This window comes from Plasmodium knowlesi, assembly GCF_000006355.2.
Source record: "Plasmodium knowlesi strain H genome assembly, chromosome: 8".
In the NCBI taxonomy this organism is placed as follows: Eukaryota; Apicomplexa; class Aconoidasida; order Haemosporida; family Plasmodiidae; genus Plasmodium; species Plasmodium knowlesi.
In genome coordinates, this window is record NC_011909.2 from 508,355 (window position 1) to 536,138 (window position 27,784).

At 36.4% G+C, this 27,784-nt stretch overlaps 8 protein-coding genes across 8 annotated transcripts; 3 read left to right on the plus strand and 5 right to left on the minus strand.

The window, feature by feature from the left end:
- Positions 1–88: 88 nt before the first annotated feature.
- Positions 89–3,070, plus strand: PKNH_0811600 (PRE-binding protein, putative; the record flags this gene model as incomplete). The annotated part of the gene is made up of 1 exon (XM_002258720.1): positions 89–3,070. One exon carries the CDS (start codon positions 89–91, stop codon positions 3,068–3,070), a length of 2,982 nt encoding a protein of 993 aa, XP_002258756.1.
- A 1,757-nt stretch (positions 3,071–4,827) lies between these two features.
- PKNH_0811700 (heme oxygenase, putative) lies at positions 4,828–6,823 on the minus strand (the record flags this gene model as incomplete). The annotated part of the gene is made up of 6 exons (XM_002258721.1): positions 4,828–4,953; positions 5,311–5,450; positions 5,730–5,811; positions 5,942–6,103; positions 6,272–6,398; positions 6,543–6,823. The coding sequence occupies 6 exons, from the start codon at positions 6,821–6,823 to the stop codon at positions 4,828–4,830; spliced, it is 918 nt and encodes a 305-aa protein (XP_002258757.1).
- A 1,550-nt stretch (positions 6,824–8,373) lies between these two features.
- Positions 8,374–12,168, plus strand: PKNH_0811800 (RING zinc finger protein, putative; the record flags this gene model as incomplete). The annotated part of the gene is made up of 9 exons (XM_039113974.1): positions 8,374–9,906; positions 10,038–10,179; positions 10,369–10,429; positions 10,596–10,706; positions 10,816–10,877; positions 10,982–11,019; positions 11,125–11,208; positions 11,378–11,478; positions 11,715–12,168. The coding sequence occupies 9 exons, from the start codon at positions 8,374–8,376 to the stop codon at positions 12,166–12,168; spliced, it is 2,586 nt and encodes an 861-aa protein (XP_038969608.1).
- Positions 12,169–13,642: 1,474 nt separating this feature from the next.
- On the minus strand, positions 13,643–14,899 carry PKNH_0811900 (uncharacterized protein; the record flags this gene model as incomplete). The annotated part of the gene is made up of 1 exon (XM_002258723.1): positions 13,643–14,899. One exon carries the CDS (start codon positions 14,897–14,899, stop codon positions 13,643–13,645), a length of 1,257 nt encoding a protein of 418 aa, XP_002258759.1.
- A 1,584-nt stretch (positions 14,900–16,483) lies between these two features.
- On the plus strand, positions 16,484–17,712 carry PKNH_0812000 (rhoptry associated adhesin, putative; the record flags this gene model as incomplete). Its single annotated transcript, XM_002258724.1, has 2 exons — positions 16,484–17,095; positions 17,479–17,712. 2 exons carry the CDS (start codon positions 16,484–16,486, stop codon positions 17,710–17,712), a joined length of 846 nt encoding a protein of 281 aa, XP_002258760.1.
- Positions 17,713–18,561: 849 nt separating this feature from the next.
- Positions 18,562–19,417, minus strand: PKNH_0812100 (uncharacterized protein; the record flags this gene model as incomplete). The annotated part of the gene is made up of 2 exons (XM_002258725.1): positions 18,562–18,935; positions 19,210–19,417. 2 exons carry the CDS (start codon positions 19,415–19,417, stop codon positions 18,562–18,564), a joined length of 582 nt encoding a protein of 193 aa, XP_002258761.1.
- Positions 19,418–22,039: 2,622 nt separating this feature from the next.
- PKNH_0812200 (hypoxanthine-guanine phosphoribosyltransferase, putative) lies at positions 22,040–23,207 on the minus strand (the record flags this gene model as incomplete). The annotated part of the gene is made up of 3 exons (XM_002258726.1): positions 22,040–22,630; positions 22,774–22,867; positions 23,191–23,207. The coding sequence occupies 3 exons, from the start codon at positions 23,205–23,207 to the stop codon at positions 22,040–22,042; spliced, it is 702 nt and encodes a 233-aa protein (XP_002258762.1).
- Positions 23,208–25,315: 2,108 nt separating this feature from the next.
- On the minus strand, positions 25,316–27,097 carry PKNH_0812300 (phosphoglucomutase, putative; the record flags this gene model as incomplete). The annotated part of the gene is made up of 1 exon (XM_002258727.1): positions 25,316–27,097. One exon carries the CDS (start codon positions 27,095–27,097, stop codon positions 25,316–25,318), a length of 1,782 nt encoding a protein of 593 aa, XP_002258763.1.
- Between the last annotated feature and the right edge of the window lie 687 nt (positions 27,098–27,784).

Sequence of the window (27,784 nt, forward strand, 5' to 3'; positions counted from 1 at the left end):
TGCACATTTGCACCCTTGCACACTTGCACCCTTGCACATTTGCGTATTCACCAATTTTGATATCCCCTCCTTGAATCCTTCTTGCAGAATGAACTTCATCACGAGAATGGGAAAGAAAGCCATGGCGGCGGCTGCATCAGTGGTTGAAGAGAAACCAGTCAATGAGAAGGATGTGAAGGAGAATGCGGTAAAAGATAAGAAGAAGCAGGGGGCTACTAAGGCCATCGAGAAGGTTGAGAAAAACCAGAAGGCTCCAAAGAATGACAAGAAAACAACCCCCAGCACGGGAGGAGAAGGAGCTGCAAATGTGCAACTCAACGGAAGCGTAAGCAAAAAGGAAAAGGAAGTGGACGGTAAGAAGAACAACAACGCGAAGGAGAACAACGCAAGTGGTGCTAGTAGCAATAAAGCTGAACAGAACCAGAACGCAACAAAGAAGAAAAAGAAAGTGAACAAAAATAACAAGAAGGAGGATGGACCTGCGGGTAACATTAACGAGGAATCCATGGAGGAAGAAAAGATGAACGAGAACCCTGCGCAAGGCAAGGCCAAGGGGGCGAAAAAGACCGACGGGAAGAAGGTGGACGGGAAGAAGGTGGACGGAAAGAAGGCTGATGAGAAGAAGACGGATGAGAAGAAGGCCGATGCGAAAAAAACCGATGCAAAGAAAACCGAAGTGGTGAAGGCCGAAGTGGCGAAGACCGAAGTGGCAAAGGCTGACGTGGTGAAGGAAGAAGCCAAAAAGGATATGAAAAAGGAACTCAAGCTGAAAGATGACGAAAGGAAAAAAATCGAAAACGACTTAAACAAAAAATTTCTAAAGCTCAGCAAACAGGATAACAATAAAAATATCAACGAGAAAATGGAAGCAGAAGTAAAGAGAAAAAGCGAGTACGAAAATTTAATCGCCTCAATTAATACATCCATCGCGAAAATAAATGCACAAACGCCCAGGCCAACGAACATGAAAATGTCATCTGCAGATGTGGAGAACAAATGCAAAGAAGCTAAGCTGAAGAAGAAAAAAATTAATCCAAAAAATGAAGAAGAAATGGAAGAAGTAAACACGTATATTAACTATCTAGAGGAACAATTAAATATTACAAAAAATTACGAAAATTTTAAAAACTTCCAAAACAGGTTGATCACTTTGAAAAAATCATGTGAAGAAAAATTAAAGGAAAATGTGAAAAGCATGTCTGAAATTAAAGACCAAGAAAAGAAATTACGATTTGTTGATAAAATAATAAAATTCAAAAAGGAAAAACATAACGTAACCATTGTGGAGGCAGACATCACCAACAAAGAATTTATCATGGCTAGTGATAAATATAACCAGTTAATAAAGCCCTTCAATTTTATTAATAAGATTCAGAATAAATATGTTGTATACGTGGATAAAGTAAATAACAACAACTTCGAGAATAAAGTATCCTTATTCATTTCAGGGTGTCAAGAAGATATAGAAAATTTCATAACGCATATAAAAAATCTAGACTTAACGGAAAAGAATTACGTATATATGCCTAATCGGATCTTCAAATCTATGCTGAATATGCATGAAGGTAGCTTTAAGAAAATGGAGGAAGAGACAAATGTCTTACTGCACATTGATAACGACACGTTGTACTACTGCGGAATGAAGAGCGATATAGAAAAGTTGAAGGAAATAATCGAAAAGGCCAGCACGGAACAAAGTACGAACGCGAAGAATATTTCCAAGGATATCAAATTGGATTCTGTTCTAGGAAGAGGATTCAACAAAAGTTTATTAAAAGCAATAGAGGTGAAGACGAACACATTTATCCGCATGAATTACGACCCCAAGAGTTTCGAAGCATGGGCAACCATCAAGGGAAATAAAACGGCTGACATAGAAGAAGCAGAGGAAAAACTGAACGAAATTATCAAAGGCTTAGAATCTAAATTTATAGAATTTGATGAAAGAGAAATGTTTAACCTGTATAAAAAATGTGCGTATGAATTGAACGACATAAAAATGAATTTAAATCTTTTTGTCGTACGTCAGGACAATGGTATTAGCCTTGTAGGAAAGGGAGAAAATATTCAGAAGGGATTAGAAATTTTGGATTATGTGAAAAATGTGATATCCTCTAAATCCGTGAAGAAAAAGGTAACGGAGGAAGAAGCGTACTTATTCAATGCCAACTACAGAAACTACATCAAGACACAGACTGGCGCGGAAGTAAAAATATTTAACAAAACGAATTATAAAGAATTAAATATCAGTGGAAATAAAAACGATATAGACAATGCTCTGAAGCTGATTGATGAGTTACTTGAGAAGAGAAAATGTGTACATGTTGAAATTACGGAGAAGGTAATTGCCATGTTATTATCCTCGAAAGCACAGAAAATAAAGGAAATTGAAAAAGACACGTCGACAAGTATTCAGATAAACAAAAATAACCATGTGGCACAGATATATGGACATGAAGAAAATATTGCCCTAGCTAAGGAGGTTCTACAAAACTTGCTCCAATCATCTGACGATAAAGAGGAAAAACAAACTACCAATAATAATTACATCACCGTCGAAATGGTTGTCGATACGGAATACATCGGAAGCATTATTGGAAAGAAGGGTAGAACTATTAATAAAATTCAGGAAGAAACATTTGCCAAAAAAATACACATTGATAAGGATAGTAAGAAGGTGCTAATTCAAGGGACACCAAAAACTGTCGAGGCCGCCCAAAAAGAAATTTTAAAAATACTCAACAGAAGTAAGGAGGAAAATGGACAATATAATAATTACCAAAACGATCGCTATAAAAATTCCAATCATTCCTTAACACCAAATAGGAGGAGTACATACCATAGTAGTAGCAACAACACGAGGTCTACCAACAACAAGTCTTCTTACCGACCAGAGTCGGCCAAAAACGGAGTCTACATAAACACCAATGATGAAAAAGCTTTTCCCAGCCTCCACGACGTTAGTAATATTCAGTCGAGGAAGACGAAGAAGGCTATCAACCAGGCCAATGTGAAAAAGCAAGACGAGGAGCAACACGCAGCTGAGGCGATGGTAGCAGACAAACAATAGAAACGCACAATTGTGTCTTCTCTTTACTTTTCCCCTATTTAAGTACAGTTACCTTTTCGTTCAACACGCATTATGCGCATGTATATATTACCTAGATGGTGCGCCCCACACACAAACACACACACACATAACAATAATTTGCATTGCATGCGCACAGGAAGTGCGTTCGCGAGAACAGGCTCCACATATAAGTTCCAACTCCCCACGTTATATGTGCAGGCAAGTACATGTATTGGTGTGTGAGAGCGTAGTTATACCACGTATATTTGTATGCTTTTTGAAGTTTAAATTGTATCTGCGCGCAATTCAACAATTTGACAATTCAACGTATACATGTGTATTGAGCAATTGCAGGCGCGCGGGCAGTTCCGCGAATTAAGCCAAGCAAAAAAAATAAAATAATAATAATAAAATAAAATATATATATAAATGAAAAAGTAAAAAAAAGAATCAAAAAAAAAAAAAAAAAAAAAAAAAAAACGAAATGTTAAAAAAAAGCAGAAAATCCATAATAAAAACAAAAAAAAAAAACAACTAACAAACAAACAAACAAACAAGGTGAAGCCAAGTGAAAAAAGGATACACGCATCATTACAACGCGCTTTTACAACACACCATATGCTCGGATGACAGAAAGTCACGGGTGTCTTTCGACCATATGTTAAAGCGTACGCACGGTAAACCCAAACCACACCACCTGCGCAAATACGTGTATGCTCCATTTTGCAATCCCTTCTCTTGTATTTTTTTTTTTAATTTTTAACATTTAAATTAAAGTTACACATAATTTATTGTAAGTTCATGTCCCCAAATAAAATTTATTCTCGTCCATTTTAAACTAAACCATTTTAAACTTAAACCATTTTAAACTAAAACATTTTTATCATATGTATTAGAGAGCCTTTTTCAACTGTTAATTCCTCCGTGCAGAGATAAACATATAGGGATCCATCATAATGGCCCTTCAGTGCGTGTACATATACTTTACACATCAATTCTTCCCTCCCCGCCCGGTAAAATTACCCCCCCCAAATGCTATTTAAGCAATTGGGATAAGCTTCCTCTTACGTTTCTCCATTACGCATCGCTTTATACATGTCTTTTACGGTGCAATTTTAAAAGGGCTTCACCCGAATGTGCCCCTTGTCGCATGGGTGTGAGGGGTAACCCCTGGTATAATTTCTCAGTCGAAATGAAATAATCCCTTAGGGAATATTCACATGGAACGAAAAAGACAAATCAAGCAACTTTGCGAAAATCCTTCGTCCACAGGGATAATTAATTAACTGTTAAATAGTGCCTCATGTGGGGTTAGCTCAGCTCATCTTTTCTTTTTTTTTCCCTCCATGTTCGAAGCAAACACTGCATGTATAGACATTGCACATTTATTCCTGCGTGCACACAAAACGGCTGTAACATTTACAACGTAAAAGCTTAAGAACTTCTGAAAGGTCTGCCTCCACAGGTTGCAAACTTTCCAGTAAAATAAGAAAAAACAGTTTCATTTTTTTTGTTTTAATTTGAAATTTCAAAAAGTGGAATGTTCGGCATCATACGTAACATTGTATGTAATGTGCCCAAAAATGAACTACAAAAAAAAAAAAAAAAAAAAAAAAAAAAATTAACGTACTGGGGAGTAAAAAGGGCAAAAACGCTTAAAAAGGGTGTCCAACAAAATAACAAAAATTATATAACGAGGAGAATATGTAAATATAAACATATATGAGTGAATTAAATGATAAGGGTCTTTTCACTCGCTACTCTTTCGTTTGTTGAAAATGCTTTGTCAAAATCATCATCTTATCTGTGGCGTCATGCAGACCGGACAGAAAATTATCCTTGTCCCATCTGCTCCACTTCCTGCTCATCTTGTTTAGGCAGAACTAAAAAGACGGGAAAAAAAAAAAAAAAAAAAAAAAAAAAATGAACACATAAAAATGTCTATATAGATAGCTCCCTTACACCATGAAACACATAACAAAATGGAAATACAAAAAATGCAGTCCAAATGCATTGTTGTGAAATTATTTGGCCATTCCCTTTTTCCTTCGCCGAGCATATTTTTACGTCAAGCAAATGGCAAATATACACAGCGTTTTACATATCCCCTTTTAATCGGTTAGATTTTATGAAGCCACAAGGAGAAAAGACGAAACAACGCAAATGGATCCAATCATACATTCGAATTGGAGAAGACAAAACATTCAGGGGAGATGAGAGGTAACTTCGCAACTACTCACCTCGAAGTTCGAAACATCTGGAACATATTTCGACGATTTCAGTTTTTTGATAATGTTTAAATATTTGCAAATGCTGTTTAATAAATGCTCCTTGTTCAAATGGAAATTTTTGTAAAATAAGTATGCGTGCGCTAAAAATTCTGTAAAAGGAATATATACAAAGGGGTGTCATATGTCGGGCAGTTCGATATAAATTCGTTTAGGTGGCATATCCTCAATATGCACAACACTTGTCCATTAATGCAGATTTTTTTTAAACAACTTCATGTATTCATTCATAAAAAAAAAAAAAAAAAAATTAATCAAAAAAAAAGGAACACAGTAACATGGGGTTTTTTACCCCATCTCAATTATGCAAAGTTTTTGTTTTTGTTTTTTTTTTTTTTTTTTTTTTTTTTTTTTTTTTTTTGTATGATTACTTATTTTGTTTTTTAGAGATAAATCCTCCAGGTGTGTGATGTACTCTCTACCGTATGGGCTGACCGTGATGTCGTCGCAGTTCTGCAAGTTGGTAGGTATATGAATACGTGGATAAGTAGGCACGCGAGAAAACGAATGGATAATAACGTGAACAAGCATACAGAACTCACACAATGCTCCAACATCATGTAGGGGCTTCGGCAAAACTCACCTCAACCACAGATGTCAGATAGATAATGTCGTCGTAGAGGTGGTTCGTCAGCTGCATGGGCCCGTTGTACGTAAGGAGGGAGAAGTTCTCCTTGTAAATCAAAAATAACTCGTCAATTTTTAGGAAGATGTTGTATAAGTCGATGAGGAATTGCATAAACGTCTAAAGGGAGAGGAGGGCAGGAATAAAATAAGTGGATTATACACACAAATGTACTTTCGTCCGAAGGGGGAAATAGCTCCCCATAGATAAGTGTGCAATGGATATAGGTAATTATTTTTTTTTTATTCTTCCATGAGAAGACAATCTTTTGGGAAAATGGTAACCTACCCGTCTGCTGAAGCTCGTGTTATAGTCATTGATGTTTCGAAACAGTTCTCGATACTTCTCCTGCTCTTTCAGTTTTTCATTTTCTATTTTAGCCAGAGTTGGAAACACTTCATTCCTAACGAAGAGGCTTTTCAAACGGAACAGGGGAGTACACACATGCATAAAAATTTTAAATTAAATTCCACAAGAAGGGTTGACAATTTTTCTTAAGACACTTATATACATATAATATAGGAAAGGAAGGGAATGTGAAGAAAAGGAGCAAACGTACAAATTATCATGATAATTATATGAATCCTTCACGTTGTAGTTAATGTTATTTTTGTCTGGCCCACTGCGTTTTCTATAATCCTTTATCCTCTGTAGTTGTATTTCCCTGTAATTCACAAATTCCTTCGCTTTGAGATGAACCCTACGTTTGGGGTGATCATTTTTTTTAATAAAAAGTATCTTGTTCGTGTTTCTTCTGTGTACTTCATAACATTTTTTTGCTTCATGCACATTACAGAAGATGCTGATAATTGCCAAATAGGTTAGGATAATCTTAATCATGTTTTGGCTTCGCATCGGTTGAAATTATGATACTACATATCACCCCCCCTGCGAGAAAACTGTAGCATTTTGTATTGTCATTTTTTTTTGCACATGTAAAGATGGAAGGGGAAAAAAAAAAAAAAAAAAAAAAAAAAAAAAACGCGCTTGCACCTTGATTATATAAAATAGTTTGAAAAGTGATGCAGTGAATGCGCGTTTAGTGAGCTGAGCAATTTGGCAAGTTTCTCATTTGACAAACATGCTAATTTTGAATTCTTATTTTTGATCGAATATGCATCCACCATTGGAGGGAAATTTTCCAAACCGAGTACATATTTTGCAGTGCCCTTTTCACGCCATTTTTTATACCATGTGTTTATCGCCTCCTTGACCTATTTTTAAAGCGCTTTTGCTTTTTTTTTTTTTCATTCTCCTTAGCGCACAGCCAGGAGGGGGAAATCCATCCCTCGGTGCAACACGCAAAAACGCGTTTCAACATATAAGTGCATATGGAGCATGTCAAACATAAACGCTTATATGCATACGTGCTTATGCCTTCTTTTACATAAGCCATTTTAACAGTTTGGCATTTCCCCGGATGAATATTCACCCATTTTTATTTACCCACCCTTTTTTAATTTCATCCGTGACCGGTCAACCACTACTCGTCAGCTGCTACCAGCTCCCACCTACTTCTCACCCTTCATCCATTGCCTCCTCCTTTGTTATGTACCTTGCTCTATTTATCATCCGTCCATATTGGTACACTACGAACACGCCCAATCAACAAAATGTTGTAAAAAAAAAGGAAAAGTAAAATGCAGAAAATGATAGCATGGCAAAATGTAACGAAAAGAAAAAGAAAAAAAAAAAAATACATAAAGTTAAAATATAAGGGTATACCTATTTATATATGTATATATTTTTTAAAATGTGTTAGTAACCTATTTAGTTATTATCCTCCACGTTTTGCAACTTTGTGATATTTTTTTTTTTTTTTTTTTTAAACCCATTTGACATGTCCATCTTGGCAATTACATTATCCAAGACTTTTTTCAGGTCTACAATTTGGCAGTATTTGACACCTCCTTTTTTTTTTTTTTTTTTTTCTGTCAGAGTTTGGCAACCACTACTCACATCCCTTCTTGGACAACATCATTCTGCATCCTTTTTTTTTTTTTTTTTTTACGTAGGATGTTGTTTTAGTTTTTGAAATTTTGTGAAAAAGGGAAAAAAAAAAAAACATTTCTGTTTGTATGTTTTTTTTTTTTTTTTTTTTTTTTCCTTCTAAAATAATGAAAAAATGTTGAATTAACTTTTTGCTTGCTTCTTAACAAACCTAAATTCGAGGGACATCTTCCTTCGAGTTTATATGCACGAGAGAAAAAAAGCCAAGACGTACAACAGAAGGAACTACCATTCCGACTTGTTGGAAGGTGCTTGTCCAAATAAGGACATATAGATGAAAAACAAACAAACAAACAAACAAACAAACAAACAAGCGCTTGCGAACATTTGTACTTACACACACGCATGTTATACCTGTGTACGTGGTGCTAAATTCCAGAATGGACGATGAGGAGATAAAGTTAAAAATTTGCAACTTAGTTAACCAGAAAAAAGAACAAGCAAAAGAAACGCTTCAACATTTCTTTAGCAAAAACCAATCACGCAAGAACAAGTTCTATGCTAAAATTCATCAAGCCCAACATCCAGTTCATCACCAAGAAAATTACCTCTTGGCCAAGGAAAGAAAATCGGACGAGTACTTTGCCATGCTTAAACCAAATGACAAGTGGGACAAAAATGCAGTCGTTAAAAGAGATGATGCTATAGGGAGAAGTGGAGATGTTTCTGGAACAGGCGGGGATGCGCCCAAAGGGAAGGAGGTACCCTTGGAGGAGGAACCCCCCGGGAAAGTCGAGAGTGCAGGGCGTGAAGACACAGTCGAGGAGGATGAACCCCTCGCGGAGCACCATGCCCAGTTAAACGACGGGCAAAGTGAGTGTCTCCAAAATGATGGAAACCAGAATTGTGACATGCAAGGATGCAACTCTTCTAACTGTCCCCCACACAGCTACAACGAACCTTGCCAATGTGCTCAAAGACCCATCACGGAGAAAAAGCACTGCGGAGAAAAAGGAAAAAAAAACAAAAAAGGAACCAACGTTAATTATATAGTTCACTACAACAGATATAAACCCATCAGGGTACCTCCCACATTTAACAAAGCCAAAAGTAATAACCCCCCAGTGATAACAAAAAATAAAAATCAATATATAAATTGCAATTTCAGATATTATGTGAAGGAAAAAAATTATTTAACACAAAGCGCAGATCAGAATATAAAATGGGACCAGATAGAAAAAGTGGATTACATTTTGTTTGACAATACAACATTAACATGTCCTATATGTTTGGAGGATAAAATTATTTCTCCCAGAATTACTAAGTGTAGACACATATTTTGTTTTTTTTGCATTTTAAAATATTTCATCGATGAAAAAAAAAAAACATGGAAAAAGTGTCCCATCTGTTTCGAAATAATAAATGAAAATGATCTAAGAGCAGTTAAATTTCATTACGTAAAAAATTACAAAATCAATGACAATATTAATATGTGTCTGCTGTACACAGAGGATAAAAAAATCCACTTAAAGTCAGAGAGATTATATTTCAATAACAGCTTTAAGGTAACAAATAAAAATTTTGTTAAAAATAATAAAACAGGCGATTACAAATATTTTGTGAATATAGATTATATGAATAAAAATTTAAATACCTTTAGCCAAAATCACACAAATAAAATTTGCAAATTAAATCTCAATTTGGGAGTTCAATTTTCAAAACTTTTTTATTTATACAATCCACTTTCCATATGGATAAAGGATCTCACCATTTTTAATTTCATTTTGACGAATAAGAATATGCATTTATTCGCGTCAGATGAGAATGTCATCCAGAAGGCCATAGAAAATATTAAGTTAAAAATTAGTGAATATTTGAATATTCCCATTGAAAAGATAAACCCAGAACTCTACTTCGATGAGGGGTCTTTCGACTCTTTTTATCTTTATGATAATTTGGCCCACGATGTTTACGTAAGTTCTTTTCCCCTTGGCCAGTTGCACTTACCATATTAAGAAGAGTGAAGAGGTGAATGCCCTAACTTGATTGTCACACCAAAATACATTTTACTAATATTTCCATTTCTTTCATTCCTCTTATACAGGATAGCATCGAGCAAATAAAAAATGTAATGAAGATCGAAACGGAGTTGGCCAAGAACAAGGAATCCACAGCGGAGGAGAAATGTCCTATCGGTTCTGAGAAGCCCACCGATGAACGTTCTCCAGACTTGAAGAATTTAAACCGTTCGTACAAAAAGGAAAAAAAGAAAATTTTATAATTTGTTCATATGTCTGTATCCTTGTAAACGAAAAAGGAAGCAATGGCCAATTCGGTGAAAGCCGGTTACATGCCTCCCACATTTATGCATATACCATATGAAGTTTATTTTTTTTTGTTAATATATTTATTTCTTCTCCTCCCCCCCCCTGCAGAGACCTACTTCTACCAGTCTATAGATGGTCAATGTATATTCCTGGACCCCTTCATTTTGAAGTACTCCCTCCCCACATGCATAACACTCAAATGCGAAATATGCGCATATGTTGTTCATTCTGTAACCGTGATCGCCCTACGACCACTTGCATGTGATGATTCATGTTAGAATAGCTATCTGGGCTCCACACTCATGGGCATGTTTACATCCCCACCTTCCCCTCAGCTTACTTTTTTTCGAGTTCGACAACAACATGAACAGCATGCCTAAGTTTCTCTGCAACAGGAAAATCAAATACATTGAGACCTTCGTGTTGGATGAAAAAATCAGAAAAAGGTAGCAATGAGGGAAGTAATGAAGATGTATATCTGCGATTTTTTTTTTTTTTTTTTTTTTTTTTTTTATATTTCTACCTTCTTAACACATTTTTATGTCTTCTCCCCAGGCACACAATTTTGTCCCACTTGCCGCTTGGCGTTAACGTCCTGTTCGTTTCGTTCAACATAGGTTAGTTCACAAGGCCCATTTTTACACATATCGCATCTGCGAATTTTCTCCCTTTTTCCTACACATGTATGTATGAACTGCACATTTTGTTCTTCCCCGCACAGATGACCTCCTATCGGAAAGGACCAAAACGCATTTTTCGGTAGGCATAAGGAAAAGACACTTTTTTTTTTTTTTTTTTTTTTTTTTTTTTTTTTTTTTCTTTTTTTTTCATTTTCATCTTTCAATTTATGTTTACACAACATAGAAGGAAATATCTGAAAGGAAGAAGAAGCACAATTCCATTTTGAGAAAAAAAATGGAGGAGGAAAAATATTTCAAACTACTAGCCGTAATAAACGAAAATAGAAAAGCGGAAAAAAGAAGCCAGATTGGACATACCAGAGAGGAGAAAAAATAACTCCAAAACTGGAAGGAGAGGGAGAAAAAGAAAATACATCTCCATATTTACCTTCCAAAATTCACCGACTGAACTTTACACCCTTATGCAAACCTTGTAGGAGGAAGAAATAGACAGGAAAGAGAAGCGCTACTGGAATTTGCCTAGTAACACGATAAACATACAGAGCGACACCATCAACATAAGTTCAAGCATGTTAAGGTAGGATAGACATCCCGAGAGGGAGAAGAAACATATGAATGTTTGGCTTCATCATTTGGATGACGAACTACTATTGCTATAAACATGCCATACCACATTTATATAATTAAATACAGGCATGCGTGAATTCGAATGGGCATCTGCCGGTGTCTACCTGCTTAACTATTTTAAAGGTGATTAACATTTTTGCGTAACTTTCTCTTTATTTTTCCCTTTGATGACTCCACCTTCGGAAGGTATCGAAACTTGTTGGACGAGGAGAAATATCTTCACGGGGAACTGGACGACGACTCGGTAGTAAAACAAAACGAACATGCATTTGTGCAGGAGTTTTTCGCGAATGTAAATTTGGATGACCAACCTCAAGAAAATAATACAAGTAGGGGGACCAATAATAGACCAAAGATGAAACCAAATGAACCAAAAGGGGGATCAAAATGTGGCCGAAAACATGATCCTGCCGTAAGTTGGGAAAATAGCGAATTGGCCAACGCACCCGATCCAAACGCCTTCCATATTCCGAAGAGAAGTTTTCTTGAAATAGCGAAACAGAAGAATGACGCGGGGGATATTAAATCAGATATAGGTAAAAAGAATGAAGAAATGTTATCCATTGGTTCCGGCTCCGTTCATGTCAATTTGATTGATTTAATAAACATGAAAACAGCTAAAAAGAAGAAGAGGAAATAGGATATTTTTTTCTTTTTTTTAAACTTACAATTTTCATTCCATGTGTTAAAATCACAAAGTATGTAAACGAACAAGCAACTGTTTATTCGTGTCAATTTTTTTTTTTTTTTTTTTTTTTTTTTTTTTGTAAATGGCCAATCGATCCGTGTCACCATAAAAATGTTTATATGAGAGCAGACACATGTGCAAATTCGTTTTCCTTTGCACCTTTACACAGACGCATAAGTAATCAAATTTCCATCTTTTATGCATTCAAGTTCACGTCGTATCTGTGTATTTCTGTCTTTTCCGCTTGTGTGTCTGATTTACCTTTTTAATAAGTATATCATCAGTATCATTTTTTTTTTTTTTTTTTTTACTATTTTTAATTTCTTATAAAAAAGTAACGCCCAACCGATTGATGATTTTTTTTTTTTTTCTGTTTTTCCGCATAAGTTTGTTCGTTTTATAATTTTTTCTCCGTTTTGAGGGCATTTCCTAGTTATTAATTGCTCCCTTTTGAAAAATTGTGTTGATATGCGTATATGTATACCCGCTTGTGCTTCTTTTTATTTGATGCATAAATGGCATAACTATCAACACTCCTTAAAGATTGGATAAGAAAGGGGCGCGCACAAATTTTTTGCCACCCTGTGCAATAATACCTTTTTGATGTTGCATCATTCATTTTGAAGTGTTACATAGGGAGAAGGAGTAAACATCTTGATAAGTAGCATAAAGACGGGGCAACAATCGATCTTCACTTAATTGGTACAATTAAGAAGACATGATCCCCCGAATTGTGATAACCCCTCCCCCCCATGTAACAAATATACATGGCGACGGAATGGATTTCCCCCTATTCGGATCCGAAGCTGATAAAGGATGTGACCTCACAAAAGGGCATATATCTAAGGCGTAAGGAAGTACACTTCACCAAAGGGCAAAAATGATAACTACCTAATGTTTATTTACTTACCCACCCCCCCACACACACATCACTACCAAAAATAAATGGAATCCGCTTCTAAAGGGCACAAGGAGAAGAACAGCCTTTTTCCTGTGCAATACAGTACATTTTTTACAAATACTCACTTTTCCCAATGCGCAAAAAAAAAAAATAAATAAATAATAAATAATAAACCATGTTGTCATCACTACGTGCGGGATGCACAGTTCACTTTTAAAATAAAAAAAAAAAAAAAAAAAAAAAAAAAAACAGGATGTGTGTGTACATACTTTTACTTAAAAAAAGGGATAAAATAGCATGGCTTCGTAAGGAAGTTGCCCCTTGCAGTGTCTTAACGCACAAACTGCTGAACGGAATTACGACATCGTGTGTACGCATCTTGTGCGCATAAACAGATGCACATGTTTGTCGTGTGTCGGATTCGCGCGCCACCCACTTGATAAGATATTTCTGGTAGGATAATTCAGCGGAAAAAAACTCTTTACACATATTGTGAATAAAAAAGTTGTTCTACCAACAACTTGGCTAATCTTCCTTTATAACCTTTTTCAAGTAGCTCGTTTCTAAGAAGGCCTGTTTGGACGCCTCCAACTTATCCCGCAGCTGAATGTAAAACATTATGTTGTTGTTATCCATACCTTTGGCATACGATTGTTCTTCTATTTTTTTCGTAAGTATTGCTATTTTATCGTCCAACAGTTTGATTTTTTCCTCATCGGTAAAGGAGGAGTATAAAATATGCGCTCTTTCCTTATGCGTTACATTTCCCTCATTTTCTAAATGGTTCATGGGTCCATATTTTTCTTCATCTTCATCCAAAAATTCGAATGACTCTTCTAGTAATTTTCTGTATATCTTGTCTACTTTAAAAATTTGTGTATTTTCACTTTTTTCGTCTCTTGTTTCGTATCCTAGATGTTTGTACAGAGCACTCGTAGAGATGTTACGATTGAAGAGAGTGTCTTCATCTGCGCTACTCTTTGAAGCCATACTTCCAGCGTGTTTTGCACGAGCATTGTATTCTGCTTGTCCAGTACTTCCCCTCCTTCCTGTGTCGACTGCACCACTTGTCTCCATTTTTTCCTTAAAATCCTCTGCATCCGTGTACTCACTCTTCCTTTGCAATTTAGATAGCCAATAAATATTATTTATTTTTCTATTTGATTGCCTTTTAAATAGAATTGATTGGGTAACTTTTTTTTCCAAAGATAAACGGTCCTTCAAGATAGCTTTCCTTTTTTTATCTTCCAGTACTCTTTCCCTTATTAATTCTCTACGTTTTCTTTTATCTTCTCTCGTCTGCAAAATCAACTTTATTTGTTTTTCTCTTTCTTCTTTTGTCACTTCACTTAATTTATGCAAATATTGTGCCCTATATATTTTCCTCAGATCTCTCATTTGTCTTTCCCACATGAACAACTCACACTGATAAGGAGTAATTCCATTATACATTTTGTTGTACATTTGCTGATATACACTTTCATTGGAAAGTAGGAATTCTAATCGTCTGTCCAGAACTTCTTTGCTTACTTTGGGCGCTTCTATTACTTCAAGTATTTTTTCTCTTCCGCCTGTTTTCGCTCTTGGAATCATGCGGGGCGTGCCCAACTCGCAAAATATCCTCTCCTTCTCCTTTAGCCTCACTAATCTTTTCACTGGGTTACTAAAGGGGCCTATTTTCCTATGTGGCTTTTCTCTCAGCTGCGCCCGCTTGAATTTCCCGAACACCCGCATGAAGCGCGAGGCGTACAGAACCCTCTGGAAGTTGTTCATGCAACTCATTGGTGTGGGCACTTTGCAGATAGTGATTCGCACTTAGCGCGTTGCAGTTAGAGGGGTCGTTCAGTGGAGCAGTGTGTTACACCCCCTACTGATTCCCTTTCCCCTCCGTGGGATGTAAAAAAGGGTTCACCTTCAACTTTCGCGCGGATGATCTGAGAACGCTCAAATCAGTGTGCAATAGGCACCGGTTCATTTACCATGTCGAATAATCCTATGCTTAATTTGCCCTACCTCTACTTTGTACCTGCGTGTTGTACTTTTCCTCTATGTGAACGACGGAGAAATAAAACGGGGGGATGACCAATACCAGTTCCTTACCATTCCACGTCAAAAGGGCTACTAAGTGGTATGCGTTTGTTCATCCCTTCTTTACAACCCCCGCGGCATGTACTTATGCCTTTTGCACAAAATGTAGAAGGGAACATTAACTGCCTTTCATTCACCAGAATATAATTCTAATTAAATATATAATCAAGTGCAGCTAAACGGAGGAGTGTTTTTTTTTTTTTTTTTTTTTTTTTTTCCAGCGCTGTATAATAAATGAGGCCCACATTTGGTATTTTCACCCCGTTGGGTGTAGGTCATTCGCGGAGAGTTCTCCTCTTTCTTTCGTGCATACATTGCCCCGCACTGCGCCATTGCCTCATTTGATCGTTGCGTTTCAGGACCAGTTTGTGCTTTCATCATTCCACCTCGAGGAGAGGATACACCCCTGGAGGGTTTATATCACCATAAAATAGCCTCCCATATATCAAAAAAAAAAAAAAGGAAAAAAAAACATGCACCGACTTACAGCATTGGTCAAACGAAATAACAAGGTGGTAAGTATACACACCAGAAAAAAAATATATATATATATATCACAACGGAACAATTGCACTTTAAAAGATTCACATTTTTTTTTTTTTTTTTATTTTGTTAATTTCTTAAAATGCATACTACAGCATGGATGTTAAAATTTCTCCTTCAGCATGCGCTCGAGTGTGAGATTGTCTAGTTGGAACATTTTTAAATAAATGAAAAAAAAAAAAAAAAAAAAAAAATGCAAAAAAGCGAACAAACGGGCAGACAGAAAAAAAAAAAAAAAAAAAAAAAAAAAAATATATGTGTAACTGGGTTGCCTTTCCCCTCTGTAGCGTTACAATTACAAAAAAAGTGAAGACACAAAAAGTTGTGCAAAATGAGTTATGTAAAAAAAAAAAAAATAAATCAATCAAATAAGAGGATTCGTTAAAATGTAAATTTCTCGAAAAGAAAAAAAATAGCGAATCGTAAAAAGTTCTACATAAAAATATTTGCACAACAAATTGATGCACTACAAACACCTAGATAAAAGAGGAAAATAGACGTGTAACGCGAACGCAAAACGTGTACCCCCCTTGAAATTGTACAACCAGACTGACACTCGGTCGCGCGAGTTAAAAGGTGAGAATGATTGGTAATGAAATGGGAAGTATACCACACAAGTGGACGCACGATTGCACGCGTAGGCATATTATATTATCGCTTTAAGTGCGCGCCTGCTACTTCACCCTCGCGCAGATATCCTCCCCCCTCCTTAAACGTACAGATCCCCTCAGGACGATGAGAAAACTACTTTTACTTTTCCTAATCTGCTCATTCAAAATATGGGCCGAGAATACAAGAGCATCAAAATTTGCAAACTCTAAACGAAAGCGAAATGGCAACGCAATGCGAGAAAATAAATTGAACAATGACGAGGAAGACCACTACAGCTTCCTGTCCTTACGGACAACGAACGAAGAGAAGGTTGCCAGCGAAAACGACGCCAACAACGCCAACAACACCAACAACGCCAATGACGCCAATAACGCCAATAACGCCAATAACGCCAACAACGCGAAGAAAGAAAATCAAGGAGAGGAAAAAAGCAACGGTAATGAAAAGAAGAATGAAGATAATAGCAATGGCAATGAAAAGAAAAACGAAGAAAACAACGCAAATGAGCAGAAAAATGACCAAAGCAATGGACAAAGTACTGGCCAAAGTAATGATCAAGGTAATAGCCAAAGTAATGCCCAGAATAATGCCCCCCAAAAAAATGAATCCGTACCAATAGAAAAAAAAATTAATAAAGAAAACTTGTTAGAGTATGGAACCCATGACAAAGATGGCCATTTTATTCCTTCCTATAAAACATTGACAAATGAAATTATATCAACAAATAATTCTCTGGTAAGTTTTCCCCTTTTTACAGCCAAGCGCTGATAAAATTATTTCCTCCCCCCAGCCAAAATGGGCCCCTATTACTACGCACGGAATGAGATTCCTATTTAGAGGGTTTTATAGGCGCACTAAGAGATGGCGTAGGGACACCATGGAAAATGTAGACCAAACATACACATATCCGTGTGTACATATATACGCTATGCAAAAAGTAGAAAAATAAGAAAAATTAAAATTCACGAACAAATGGATATCGATTATTTGATAATGTCACAATGGAATACATTTTTGCCATATGTTGTACCCTCCGAATCGACCTACTTGAGTCTGCACTTATCATTCCACTTATATCCCAACCTGTATTCAATTGTTCTCTCCCCCCCCTTTCGCAGGAAAAAGCATCAAGCTTCCTGAAAATCGCCTGCTCACACATTATGAAAATTCTGGAATTCATCCCGGAGAGTAAATTGTCGTCTCAGTACATAAAGGTGGAGTCAAAAAACATATACATAAAGGACATCACTTCGGAATGCCAAAATATATTTTTTTCGCTCGAGAAATTAACCATGACAATGATTGTCCTAAATTCAAAGATGAACAAATTGGTCTACGTCCAGGATAAATAATTTCCATCGGCCTTGGTCCGTGATGAAGGACGGGGAAGTTCCTTCCATTTAGACTTTTAGCATTAGGTTTTTGTCCACTCCTTTTTGTAACTACATTGGCAATTTCCCCACTTAACCATTTGTCAACCTCACATAACAACATTTTATGTATCTTTAAAAAACGCCCAACCTTCTAGACGCTCTGCTGTGAACTTCACATGTTTCTGTCATCCCGGAATATTTTTCTTCTTTTTTTCTTCTTTTTTTTTTCTTTTTTTTTTTTTTTTTTTTTTATGTGTGTCAATTTGGGAAGAACACCATTTGGTGAGTTCCATATTTGAATAAATATAAACAATTTTTGTTTTCTCATTTTTGAAAAAAAAAAAAAAAACTTCCGTCATATGTAACGTTGTTGCACGGTAACATGTTAACGCCACATGCTTTCCTGTGCAACCCTGTATAAAAATACCCTCCAACACAGTTTGTTTAAATTTTTTATTTGCAAAAAAAAAAAAAAAGAAAAAAAGTAACATTTTTAACACTCCCTTATGATTATATATATAAGGGCGCCAAAGGATTTTTTCAAATTAAGGCGATCATTTTTTTTTTTTTTTGTTTTTGTCGTTGTCTGTTTCATGCATTACCTCGTGGTGATGTCTCTGTGGATGATGGTGATATGTGCACCGCCTCCCAAGGAAACAATGCCTCGCATATTTGCATGTATAGGGGAATGATACGAACCACGCATGTGTGGAGAAAATGTCCATTTAGTTATTACCCCATATGGACATCTTACCGAATCACCACGTAAGCATGAACAGTTGACATATAGGGAGAAGCGCGTGTGACTCTACCCTTCTTCTACTTCTTCTACTTCTTCTTCAGGGTGTGTGGTATGGCCGCTCCATAAAGGTTTGGAATCGAAACGAGGAAGTGCATTCCAGGTTCTATGTCACCAAAACCAGTTTGTCCACCAGTATATAATCTCCTGTCATAGGGATGATAACCCAGTAATTCTTCTTCTTCTTGCAGTTGGAATTTTGCCTCCTCGATATATGGGGCAAGGTATGGAATGTACGGATCATAGTTCTGCTCCGATGGGTGCAAATAAAGTCTTAAAAAATTGATATGTGTTCCCCTTAACATTCTCCTGTAACGTTTTATTTGAATATCTTTCGGCAGAAGAGATATGGCTCTTTCGATCACGGGGTCTTTGTCGCTGTACATGTCGTCATACATGAGTCCTGCACGGGTTACATGTAACAAAAAACACACACAAACATATATATATATATAATAATAAATGATAATTAATATGTACAGGCTACCCTTACGGTTAGGACAACATACATTACTTGTAGCTATGTTGTGTGCAAAGTATATCAAGTGTGCTACACATCGAGAGGCCTTCCTCCCATTAGCCATATTTCCACCGACCATTCTATCTGATGATAGTGGTGCGAAGGCGAACGCATCATTCCCAAAATTATTGCGCAAATTAACCCCATGCAGCCTTACCATGTTCCCTTAAGAATTTTGTCATAGCACAAAATTGCCACCTTTCATAGGGCGCTCGTATAAATTTAAAGTAGTAAGGAAAAAAGACTTTCCTAAAAATCTGGGACAAGGCCCCCGTTTTCCGTTTGGTCGGTTCAAACTCCAATTTCTGCAAAGGCTTCGAGCTCGATCGTGCAATGAATTTACAGATTTCCTTGTGCAGCGACATTTTTCTCCGTGTGCATATTTCTGAAGGGTTTTCTTCTCAATTCATTATATAGTATACTCTCCTTGGCAAATGCAGAATTTGTACTTATGTATGGAATATACGTGCGTCTGAGTGTGTAAATGTATATACAGTGACTACATACGCTTTGTGAATTTACGGTTTACTTCTTATCCTGTGATGGCGGCTAACGCTCAAGTGTGTGTGTGTCCATACGTACGCCTTTAGGAGGGGGGTGTTTTTATTATGATGACCCACGCGCAATGCTCCAGTCGATTGCTGTACCTCGTTAAATGGGTAAACGTCAGGCCAACTTAAACAAACGCATATTCTCCATACATTAAAATATATCGAACTTTTTAAAAAAAAAAAAAAAAAGGAAAATATTAATTGACCGCTTAAAACAACCTTATTTTTTATTTATTTTTTTTTCTGTAAAATTGTGTATTCGCGCCGCTCGTACCATTTCTTATATTTCACAAAAAGCAACTCCCTATTTTTACCAATTTGCCTTCATTAAATCAAACAGGTAAAAAAAAAAGAAAAAAAAAAAAAAAAAAAAAAAAAAAAAAATCAGTTCAAAGAAAAATACAAAGCCAAATTACATACACGTCCTAAGTATATTTTTCCAAATAGCCATCTGAACAATATTATCATTTACGCATTTACTATATTTAATTCTTTGCCAGAGCAATTTCTTTTTTTGAGAGTGCCCCTTTTGTATGGCGTACTTGTATATGTTGACGGATCAATGTGACGCGGTGTTCCACTTCGTTTACGCGTAGAGATTGCTTCTTCAATTTTTATTTTAAAAATCGGGTGAGTAAAACGCACCGCGCCCTGTCATAAATATATATTAAAATATACGCACTATTCATGTATCTTTACACGTATATGTGTTTGTGCGCATGGAAACATACATATACGCGGCGACTGTTTTTTACACCCTTTCACCAGTTGTAACAAAAATTGGCGAATGGTACATATCCCCCCTTTGGTCCCTTCACACCATCGGGAACTGAAAATTTTTTTGGGGGGGAAGTTTCTTTTGGCTATTCTGTAGGCCTTTCAGGTGAAGTTAAGTTTGCATTTGTAAACTGCCTTTGGATCGCAGGATATTTTTTACTTGCGGGAATATTTTGCTTATTGCCAACCACAACCCCTTAATTCATCGCAAGGAGGAATAAACCTGGCCGAGCGTTGCTAATGGGGACACACATTTTTTTAAACTTCTGCAAGACGCGTATGCCCATTACCAACGCTCCTCTGCATTGTACCTCTTCACACAAAACTTAGTGAATCTTACATATGCTTTTAAAAAGCAGCGCCCAACGAAATTTTAACACGAGATTGTTTTAAAAATATATATATATATATAATTCTTATTGTAAAATTTTACTGCTCTTGTTCAATTGCACATAAAATGCAAAGTGGAGGAGAGCTTCCCTGAAAATGCTCGTCTGACAAACGTTACCAATTTTTAAGCGCACAAATGAGTAGGGGGCAAATATTCAACCAGAACATTTTTACTAACAACAACCTTTGAGTCCCTTTGCCAAGGTTAGCACAACATTTTGGACAATGAGTAATTCAAAATGAAGTGCCTTATACATTAACGCAACGCCTCTATTTCTTTTCTTTTCTTTTTTTTTTTTATACCTTTATTCCATGTTGTCATTTTCAACTGGAGGAAAAAAAAAAAAAAAAAAAAGTACAATATAGGATAGGAATTAAAAGAGGAAAAGTGGAAAACTTCCTCTAATGAACACTTTCACAACAGTGCCATACGCTACTTAAATGGTGCTCTTTGCTAAGCATAAATCTTAATGTTGTGACCATCCAACTTTGTGTGTTTTAAAATATGGACGCAGGACAGAGGGAAACGGCCATGTAAGTGTAATGGGTAAAATAGAGCATTAAGGCATGCAATGAAAAACGAGAAAGGTATAAAATTAAAAGGTGTTCTTTGCATTTCTTCTTCGATAAGTGAGTACTTTGACAGTTCATACACGTGTAGAGGCACACACACAGGTCTCATGGAACTGACGAACTCAGATGAAAATAAAAGTAAAAATAAAAGTAAAAATAAAAGTAAAAATAAAAGTAAAAATAAAAATAAATGTAAGAATATATGCGTGACACGTTTTTTAGTTAAAAAAGACAGAAGGCACATTTGCCGCGCGAACATCTTTGTAAATGAAAGGTTCGCCTCAGTTTGGAGAGCCAATTTTAATTTTACGTGGAACAAAGTAGCACTCTCACGGTACCACTTTTTTGTCGATTTTTTTTTTTTTTTTTTTTTTTTTTTTTCCTGAGGACGGTGAACTTATAAATGATGCTGAATTTCTGCCATTCGTGCGATATATGCTTCGTTAAAAATTGATAGAATGGATCGGAATTGGTTGAAAGAAATGGAGGTACATTATATTTCCCTATTACACATCTTAGTTGACATATGTTTGGCCATAAGTTGGAGGTTTGCACGTGACAGAGGTATCCAAGCAGGCACGTGTGAATGAGGACACAGAACCGCACTTCCAATGTCCACTTCCGCGAAGGGTTGCGCAGAAATTACATATAACCCATCCTCCGCAGAACGCATTATTTCTTCATACAAAACTTCGTTCAAGAACTGGGCGCGGTACTACGGAATTTATTTATGCCTTCTTCATTCACCGTGCATAAATGGTCTAGATCCCTAAATTTCTCATTGTAATCTAAGCTGTATCCAACAACGAAGGCATCAGGAATTGAGAAACCAACAAAGTCAGCCTTAAAGCCATTCCAGAGAGGAGTTCTTTTAATGAACAAACATGTAATGGCAATTGTTTTCACTTCAAACTTTTTTAAGTATTCACAAAACTTTAACAAGGTTTTTCCTGTGTCAATAATATCTTCTACAATTAAAACGTGCTTACCCTTTAGGCACGATAAATCTTCGCTCACAATTTCGATACGATCTAAAGATTTATCATCACAATACGACTTAACACGAACATAATGCTCTACATATAAATGCTTTGCCGATTCGGTCGAACTATAGTTGTGAATCCTGTTCAGATATTTCAACAAGGCACTAAAGAACCCCCTTGATCCTTTAAGTAGACATATAATGTGGAACTCTTCATTCCTGTAAACTCTTTTGATGTCAAATGCGAGTTTCTCTATTCGGTTTCTTAAAACTCCATTGGGGATTAGCACCTTCGTCATGTAGTTCTGTAGAGTGTGTGTGGGGGGATAAATCATATGTGTACATCAGTGCACACGTATGCAGCGCATTAGGAAGAAAATAACGTTTTCAAAGGATATGCATGAGGGTTACAAGGATCCCGATCCTCCACCAAACATTATTCCATTACCTTGTAGTGGTCGGGGATTAAAAATGTGTCAAGATCATATCCATCGTCGTCCTTTATGTAGATTGGCTCGAGGGCGTTTTCACCGGCTCCGGGACTGAAAACAAAAAAGGTATTAAAAAATTGTACGCGCACGTATACAAATGGGGATTTCCCCCCTTCCTTTTCTATACTATAGCGACGGTATCCTCGTAAGGAAGTCACGCTACAGAATCCAATTCTACATCTGTCACTCCTTATATACACATGAATTATTCCTTCCCTCCTTCCTTAACGTTGTAGGAAGAAGAAGAAAAAAGAAATAGCAGACAAGCAAGCAGGCAAACAAACAAACAAACGAACTAACAAATAAACGAACAAACAAAATTATGATTTGAAAATAGTAAAGGAGTAGTCACATTTGAGTTTTTTTTCTTTTACTTATTTGGGATTTTCATTGTCTTCTATTTTTCGTCGTTGCGTGGAAGAAAGGCAGAGGGCCTAAATGCCGCACTATTAGAAGAAGCTTTACAAACAGGGGTGATCTTTTCTCCTTTGAAGAGAGTCAGTAAATTATTCTAAACGACTTGATAAAAAATGTCGTAAGGTATTTGTATGCTTTGAGTTTAATGTAAAAATTATGTTTTTGAGTGAAACGTAGAAATTATTTAAATTGTTAAAAGTATATGTATGTACCTTTTTAGTACGTATGTTTGTACGTTTGTATGTACGCGCGTTTTTTTTTTTTTTTTTTTTTTTTTTTTTTTTTTTTTTTTTTAATTAAAATAATTTTTTTTTTTTTTTAAATTTAAAATAAATTTTTTTTTTTAAAATAAATTTTTTTTTTTTTTTTTAAAATAATTTTTTTTTTTAATTTAAAAAAATTTTTTTTTTAAGTAAATTTTGTTTTCTTTAAATTTAAACAAATTTTGTTTTCTTCTTTAAGTGTAAATTAACGCATTAATTTAAGTTATGCCCGTAGTTTACCTTCAATTCAAGTACTTTCTAATTTTTCGGCGTTATATATAAGTACACAATGTAAATCATGCAATGCGTAAGGCATATGAGGATTGCCAAAAATCATCCTACCTAGCACACTGTTTAGGCGTTATTATTTATCGCTTTGCGCGGGGGGGGGGAGGGAATAGCCTCCATATCTTCTTCGCCTATTTGAGCGAAATAACGGCATGAAAATTCTGTGAAATAGCATAACTGCGAAATGTCCTTTTTTTTCCCATACCATATATTTAATGTATTTCCCATTCACGTGAAAGTTAAATAAATGGGATGAGCATTTCACAGGAGTATCTTATGTTCAATGAGCTCTTCAGTGAAGCAAAAAAGTTGCATGCATATAAAACTAATTCCATGTATTCGTGTACCTCTCTTCCAATTGTACCATTCCAGTTGTTCAATTTAGGAAAAAAAAAAAAAAATGCACTTTTGATATTCCTTCGCATAACTGTCAGATCACCCCCCTACCCCCCCATTGTGTGCTTCCCTTTGAAGGGGGAAATTGCATCGAAATAAATAAATGCCAATATATGTATGGTCCATTCCTTTGGCTTTAAAATATACACTCTCTTACCAATGGAAAAGAGAACGGGTCCCTCTGCGCAGTGTTTAATTATATAGGGACGGTTGTGCCTGTGGACTATTTCCCCTGTTGGAAAAAGTATTCGGCGGCACATTAATGTATATAACACTTAACCATCAAATGCATACCTGAACAAATCCGCAAACAGGATGACGAAGGATTCAACGTGATGTGAAACTTGTTTTTCTTCCTCAATCTTCCTTCCGAATTTTTTTTTTTTTTTCCGAGGAACAAACAATTTATTTGTGCTTATGGGGTAATCTACATGAGATGTTGAGTTTTTCACTTAATACAAAAAAAAAAAAAAAAAAAAAAAAAAAAAAAAAAAAAAAAAAAATAGTTACGGGAATGGTGATGCAGATAAATGCGCGAACCCCGTTGTGCGCGATAGAAGTGTCTTGGGGAGCCAACGCCAGGTTGTTCACTCCCCACAAGAATTGAAATTAGTGATAAAACAGGGGTGTGAACGGTGTGCAGGAAAAATGTAAAATGCTTTGCGTATGATATATGGATAAGGAGTGATCTCTCTGCCCAATTCTGCTGAGCCCTGTCGCCCTTTCACCCTTTCACCCTTTCGCCCTTTCGCCCTTTCGCCCTTTCGCACGGGCACACATTTGTGGAGCAGACATGCTAGGCTCCTTTGGTGCATCCACCGCAAGATTACACCTCGTTGTCCAGGTGCAAGATGTAGAGGTGTAAACGATCTAACAGAACGAATAAAACAAAGTAGAGCAACGGAAAGAGGCCAGTCCAGTGCGGCAGTTACGCTGTGTGCTATGCGAGTTCGAAAGGTATACCCTGGTGCTCCTCCTAATTGGGGATCGTCCTTTGTCACTTGTTTTTCACAATTTCGGTCACCCGATTTGGGTCGTTCGACTTGTGACGTTTTTTTTTTTTTTTTTTTTTTTTTTTTCTTTCTTCATATTTTGGAAAACCGCGCAGACGCCACGCGATATCGCCGGTCCTTCGCTAGCATCGCTTAATGTTATACTTTCCCGGTTGCATAAACAGCGGCATGACTTCGTCCACCAGTTGATCAATCTCTTTCTTTGCGGCTTCATAACTACCCCTGGATATCTCACTGTACCACTTGACCTTGGGTTCTGTTCCGCTAGCCCGTATGGTAAGTACTGCAGTGTTTTCAAAATAGAGGGTAATGTTTTGAGAATCCGGCGTAGGTGCAATTAGGGATTTCCCATCGGCGGTGGTGGAATCGTATCCAGTGGTTAGGTCGCGTATGTTGACTATTTTATAGGACCCCAATTGATTTTTGTAGGAACCGTTACCTCTAAAATCATTAAATATGCTAACCACATCAGTGGGGTCCAAAACGGTGTAGTAACCATTATTACTTACAAAGTAGCCAATTTCTTTCCGAATGTTTTCTAAGTACTCATGAAAGGTCAATCCATTTTCATATAAATAAACGGCTATTTCAATCCAGTATGCTAGAGCAGATATGCCACATTTGTCCCGTACGTACTTGGTTAGAGCATGTCCTAGGGCTTCCTCATAGCAGTATAAGGTGGTATAATTTTTCTCACTCAGATCTATGGCCTTATTAATGAGCCACTTAAAACCAGTTAATGTTTCCTCGTATTTGTATCCATACATTTCACATAACTTCTTTAGCATTCTTGAACATACCACTGTGCAGATAAAGACATGTTTCGATTTGTCGATATTTTTTTTCTCATTTTGTTTCATCAAATGGTATGCAAATATTATTCCCAACTCATCCCCAGAAAATATCTTCCATTTGTTGTTAAATTTTTCTGCACAAGCAAATCTGTCTGCATCGGGGTCATTTGCAACTACTATAGGGCTGTTCACAACATCAGCCAGTTGCATGGACAAATTTAGTGATCCCTTCTCTTCAGGGTTTGGAAAAGTTACCGTAGAGAAATCAGCATCAGGTAAAGCTTGTTGAGGCACCGTCAATAAATTATTATATCCAACTATGTGCATAACACCTTGGACAAACTTTCTCCCAATTCCATGCATGGGGGAGTATACTATAACCAGTTTTGTACGTGAATTCCTATGGCAGTTAAAATTAAATTCGCTTTTCATGTCAGCCATAAATGCGTCATACATTTCGTAGTATATGTCCTCCACTAGGGAGGTATCTTTCAAGTAAAAATCTTCATCTAAATAATCATACACTTCAGTCCATGGTTTTAAATTGCTTAATATGCAATCGGAGATGTTCTTATCGACGGGTGGAATTATCTGAGCCCCATTTGCCGCATACACCTTATAACCGTTGTCCAACTTGGGATTGTGAGAAGCTGTAACCATCACCCCACATAAACAGCTCTTCTTAAAACTGGAGTAACACAATATAGGTGTAGCAACTGTTTGACCAAATAAATATACTCGGAACCCTCTTGATAAACACACAGATGCAGCTACGTGAGCAAAGGACTCCGAGTGATATCTTCCATCGAAGCCAAATATAATTCCCCTGTTTTTACACAAATTTACTCCGTACGTATTAATTAAATAGGTACACAAGCCCTGCGTCGTTTGCATAATTGTTACAACATTCATGGCATTAAACCCGACCCCCATTTTCCCCCTAAGACCAGCTGTGCCGAAATTTAGTCTCCTCAAAAACAAACGTTTTAATTCTTCCTCATTGTACGTAGATAGCGCTTCTTTCGTTTCTTCGGATAAATATTTGGGCTTCCGAAATAGGTCCCATAAGTCAACAGACACCGCAAGTTGTTCATTCTGTATTCCACTCATTTTGAATTTTTCCTTTTTTTCCTTATCTTTTATCCCCTCAAAAATATTCCACAGAAGGAAAAAAAAAAAAAAAAATTCTCGAAAAAAATGTAGAGCTTACAAGTAACCAAATCAGCGCGCAGAAAAATTATGGAGTATATTAAATTAGATTTATGCCTTCTTTGTAAAAATGGGATCATTAAAAAAAAATTCCCCAAAGTGCTTCAATCCGCGCTGAAAAGAAAGAACAAATGGGGGCCCTTCGAGCTTACGCTCATTTTGTAAGAGTGTAGGAAATTTAAACCGCTTTGCTAAGAAACGGCGGGAAAAATGAAAAGCGGAAAAAAATGAAAAATGATGGATAAATAGAAATACACATATAAGAAACTAAGTGATTGGCCATTCATAAGAAAAAAAATTTGATCATAATGTATGACTTGTTCAGGCAAAAAAAAAAAAAAAAAAAAAAGAAAAAAAGAAGAAAAAATGGCTTGTTGTACCTACGTTAGTATCATTGTGAACAAAAAATTACCTGAACGGTTCAGGTGTTATGCAGTTCCTGCACCCCCAAATTGGCTACTTCACTTTGTTAATTTTCCCCCAAAGTGTTCATGTTTACATTCTCTAAACTTTATAAATGTGTGTAAGGTTTACACCACAGGAACGCCATTTTTAATTGAAACCCATTTACCCAAAATGTTGTGCAAT